At 37.4% G+C, this 4,738-nt stretch overlaps 1 protein-coding gene across 1 annotated transcript; it reads left to right on the plus strand.

Annotated features, from left to right (window-relative positions):
* Window positions 1-2,204: 2,204 nt before the first annotated feature.
* Window positions 2,205-3,740, plus strand: LOC107504740 (lysophosphatidylcholine acyltransferase 2B-like). The gene has a single exon (XM_016134166.2). The coding sequence runs from the start codon at window positions 2,205-2,207 to the stop codon at window positions 3,738-3,740; it is 1,536 nt and encodes a 511-aa protein (XP_015989652.2).
* The last annotated feature ends 998 nt before the right edge of the window (window positions 3,741-4,738 follow it).

Here is a 4,738-nt window from a genome sequence, read left to right on the forward strand (position 1 = left end):
AAGTTGTGAAAAGTGTCTCAGTTTTGGTTTCTTGCATTCTTTGCCCTGTTAACATATGGTGCCTTTTACATATGTATATTAAAGAATAGCCATATTAAAAGGCAAACATGCAATGATACAAATTTTCATTGTATTGTTCAAAAGTTCTTTTTACTATTTTTAACCATTAAAAATTCTATTATCAAATCTTTTGGATTATGGTATATTATTAGTTTGAAGATAAATATGACTAGATGAATATGCATTCTTAAAATAGGCCATAAATACTACTACTTATACTGGGAAGATTAACAAGAGATGATGTGAAGATTCTCATATATACATATATATTTAGTAAACATTGCAAAGTATGAAATCATGGAAGCACATCCATTAAATTATTTGCCTTAATCTTTGGTGAAACTGGTGAGAGATTTAGAAAAAGAATCAAAATGTCCTTTTGCCCCATTCAATGCAACAAGAATTGAATACTGTACTTCTTATGCACACTAGAATCTAAGCTCCACAGGGCAGAGGTTTTTTATTGTTTTATTAACTGATATATATCTAGCATCTAAAATTAGGGCTTGGCTCATTGTAGGAACTCAAATATTTGCTTAACGAACAAATAATATGTCTGACACACTGCTAGGCACTGTGGGAAAAATATAAAAGAAAGATGATGTGGTAATATAGAACTTTCCTTTAAAAAGCATATATAAAATGCAGTTCAATTAAACAGGTTTAAGAATAGTAATGAAGATACAAATAAGAGTGAGAAGAGTTACAGAACAGAGAATGATACCAGCACAAGGGACTACTCATTCTCTTGGGTTGCTTTCCTAAGCAAGGGAGACAACCAGTAAATTGCCAAATCATAGCTCCTTAGAAACTGCAACTGTGTTCCCAAACAAGACAAAGTTGGTGAAAGGAATGTTTCTGTCACCAAGCATAGTTATAATAGTGACAGAAGTGGAATGTCCCTAAGAATTTTCATCATTGTATCCTAGCAACTTGGGTTTACTAATAAAAGCCTAATTTTTTATATACATTATCCTTGTGTCTCATAACAACATTGAAAAGTAGAGAGTCTCCCCAATTTACAGATGTAAAAATGAGGTTGGCCAATGACCACAGTTTAAGTGTTGGAATCAGGATCTGACCTAGATCCATTTGGCTGTAAAGCCCATAATCTTTCACTTAGATCACATTCTGTTGTTAACAGCCTCTGATATCCACACTGCTCTTCCTGTTTATTAGTAACCTGGTATGCTCCACTAAATAGAAATATCTCTCGAAAACCTTTGATTTGACTTTTAATTCTGAGAAAAGGAATTTAAATTAGCAATTAGCAAACGGTAATAGTCTATATTAGCATTGTCAGAGTTGCAAATGCTATAAAGTATAGAAGAGAGCCTGGTTCACATCAACTTTGATTATGCTTCCCTCTTGATCATTTCCAACGGGCAACAACAAAGGAAAGGGACAGAATTTTATTGACTGTGTGCTGACATAATAAAGTAACCCTGACTTATTTTAATTAAACCTCTTACTGACAAAGGTGATTTTAAGGTTTGTGGTTGTTACTTACGTCACTTTGGAATGCTCCTGGTTCAGGCGGACAAATGTTAAGAATATGAATCAAATGAGCAATGGCTAATTCTGGCCTATGATAATGGATATATTCTAATTTTCAATGGATGTGGAAGAGTGTAACAGATATAAAAGTTCAAGGGTGCCATCATAAAAAGATATTACTGTCTCTGTAAAAATCAATTTGTACATAGAGAACTTGACTTACCAGCTGCCAAAAACATCTCACAATAACTACACTATGCTAGTAGTGGTGTTTAAATTAAAATGTTGTAATTAATATTCATTGATTTAAATTAATATATCCCTACTAGGTCTATAATATATCTTAATATAAACATCAGAAATTGTTATGTGAAAATAATTTATTAAGCATATCTGTCCAGAGGAAGACGTTTACACACAAAAGCAAAAATTTATACTGTTGATAGGATTCTAATTCTCCTATTACATCATTTACCATTTTAAACTTTTTGTTTAATACATCATTTCCTATTAACCCACAATTGCCTCTAAGAATTCTCATTATTTGCCAACAGAAAGAACACTTGAATATGGGGAAGGGATGCGTTCTGGGGGCTGCCCCTAGATCCAAACTATGTGAATCCTAAGACTGTTGAAAAGTCGGCCTTATGGCTCAGCAGTCAGCTGACTGGGAAGTGGAGGTGTGGGAGTCCGCCCTCAGCCTGGGAAGGAAGAAGTCCCTGTACCCGCCAGCAGTGGCCAACCCTTTCGTGCAGCAGACGCACATCAGCGCATGGCGCTGGGCCTACATCATCCTTACGGGGTCTGTGCTGGTGCCGGTTCGCGTGACCTGCATTGTCTTCCTCCTCATCGTCCTCTGGCCGATGGCCACACTTTCCACCATAGGTGGTTCTGCTCACCCAGCCAAGCCCGCCAGTAGTTGGAGGAGAAAACTGGCAAATCCGGCTCTCAAATTCCTGTATCAGGCGATGTTCTTTTTAGCAGGGTTCCTTGTTAAAGTGAAAGGGAAAAAGGCAACCCGAGAAGAGGCCCCCATCTTTGTCACAGCACCGCACTCCACTTTCTTTGACGCAATCGCCTGTGTTGTGGCAGGGTTACCCTCCGTAGTCTCTGCAAGTAAAAACGCACGTATCCCAGTGGCTGGAAAATTCCTACTGTCAACACAGCCGGTGCTTGTGACTCGAGAGGACCCCAATTCCAGGAAGACAACTCGGGACGAAATTCTGAAGCGAGTGACATCCAAAAGCAAGTGGCCACAGATCCTGATTTTCCCGGAAGGAGTGTGTACCAATCGCACGTGTCTGGTCACTTTTAAACTAGGGGCCTTTTCTCCAGGTGTTCCTGTGCAGCCAGTGCTACTCAGGTACCCAAATACCCTGGACACAGTGACCTGGACCTGGCAGGGGTTTACAGGCTTCCAGGCCTGTATGTTGACCCTGAGTCAACTCTTCACCAGAGTAGAAGTTGAGTTTATGCCTGTTTACATCCCAAATGATGAAGAAAAGAAAAACCCCATCCTTTTTGCCAATGCAGTGAGGATCAACATGGCAAATGCTCTGGGGTTGCCTGTGACAGACCACACTTATGAAGACTGCAGATTGATGATTACCGCAGGTAACCTTCAACTACCCATGGAAACTGGCTTGGTGGAATTTACAAAAATTAGCAAGAAATTAAAGTTAGATTGGGATAGTATTCATCAGCATTTGGATGAATATGCTGCAATTGCAGTTGCCTCAAAAGGAGGGAAGATAGGAATTGAAGAATTTGCAAATTATTTAAAACTCCCAATTTCAGAGCCTTTGAGACAAATTTTTGCCCTTTTTGACAGGAATAATGATGGCAACATAGACTTCAGAGAATATGTGATAGGTCTGACTGTCCTATGTAATCCTGCCAACACTAAAAAGATTCTGCAGACGTCATTTAAGCTTTTTGATCTTGATAAGGATGGTTTTATAACAAAACAGGAGTTAGCTACTGTACTTCAGGCGGCTTTTGGAGTGCCAGATCTTGATGTTTCCAGACTCTTTCGGGAAATAGCTGGAAAGAAATCAGAGTACATTTCATACAAGAAATTTAAGAAATTTGCCTTGAAGCATCCAGAATATGCCAAGTTATTTCATTCATTCTTAGACCTACAGGCAGCCTATATCTATGCATTACCAAAAGTGCAGGTGTAATTGCTGTATTCAAATGTTGAAGTCAGCCCTGAAAATGGTTAAGTACCTTCCTGGGAGAAACTATGACTGAAATAAAAATATTATTCTTTGAGGAAAAACACCATAGTTTTTATTCTAAGTGGCCTGGACACTTAATTATGATATTTAAAATGTGCTTGAAGAATATACATTTCAATTAGATTTTATAGTATCTTTTTTTATTTAAGATATTGTTTGTTTCAATGTAACCTAATGGTAGAAAAATAAGAGACCTAATCATAAACCTTGTTCACCCAGCATGGTTCTAGTTAGTGCCTTTATTCTGCTAAAGTAAGACCAGAAGAACTTGCTAGCCCATCACCTCTCCCTCAGTTTTTTTGAGAAAATACCTCATTAAGAGCTCCACTAGCAATAAAATAAATCATAATTTTTATTCTCTGTAAAAAGGATTGGCTGGATAAATGCCTCTTTATTCTTTCCCAAAGTAGCTCAAATGTTATTTTACAAGACCAAAATAAACAAGAAGAAGATATAGTATTGGGAATACCACTGAAACAGTTATACATGTTATGGCTGCCCTTTGTTATTATTTTTAGGTATGAGGGTGATTATTTAGAATGAAAAATTACAACAGAATACAGTTTCTGGTTATAAATATAGGAATTCTGACAAATTCTATTTTGTATGATTCTCAAAAAAAGGGAAAAATTTGTTCATAAATGCACATTATGCATTACTGAGAATATTCTTTTCATCCCAACTACTCACCAATGAGAACTGAAGCCTCTACTTACTGTTGTGTACCTCCTTTACTACCCATATATTTCCAGCACCCTTTGCTATGAGACATCATCACATAGTGATGTGACCTTGGGCTCTATCCCTTCATGTCACCATGCAGGATGAATCAGTGAAGTATTCCTAGAAGCTATTTCTACATCAGGACAGGGAGCAACAACCTATGTAAATGTGGAAGTGATTGTGAACTAATAAATATGCATTGCTACCCAAACTACTGT

Source organism: Rousettus aegyptiacus, unplaced genomic scaffold (genome assembly GCF_014176215.1).
Source record: "Rousettus aegyptiacus isolate mRouAeg1 unplaced genomic scaffold, mRouAeg1.p scaffold_m13_p_1, whole genome shotgun sequence".
NCBI lineage: Eukaryota > Metazoa > Chordata > Mammalia > Chiroptera > Pteropodidae > Rousettus > Rousettus aegyptiacus.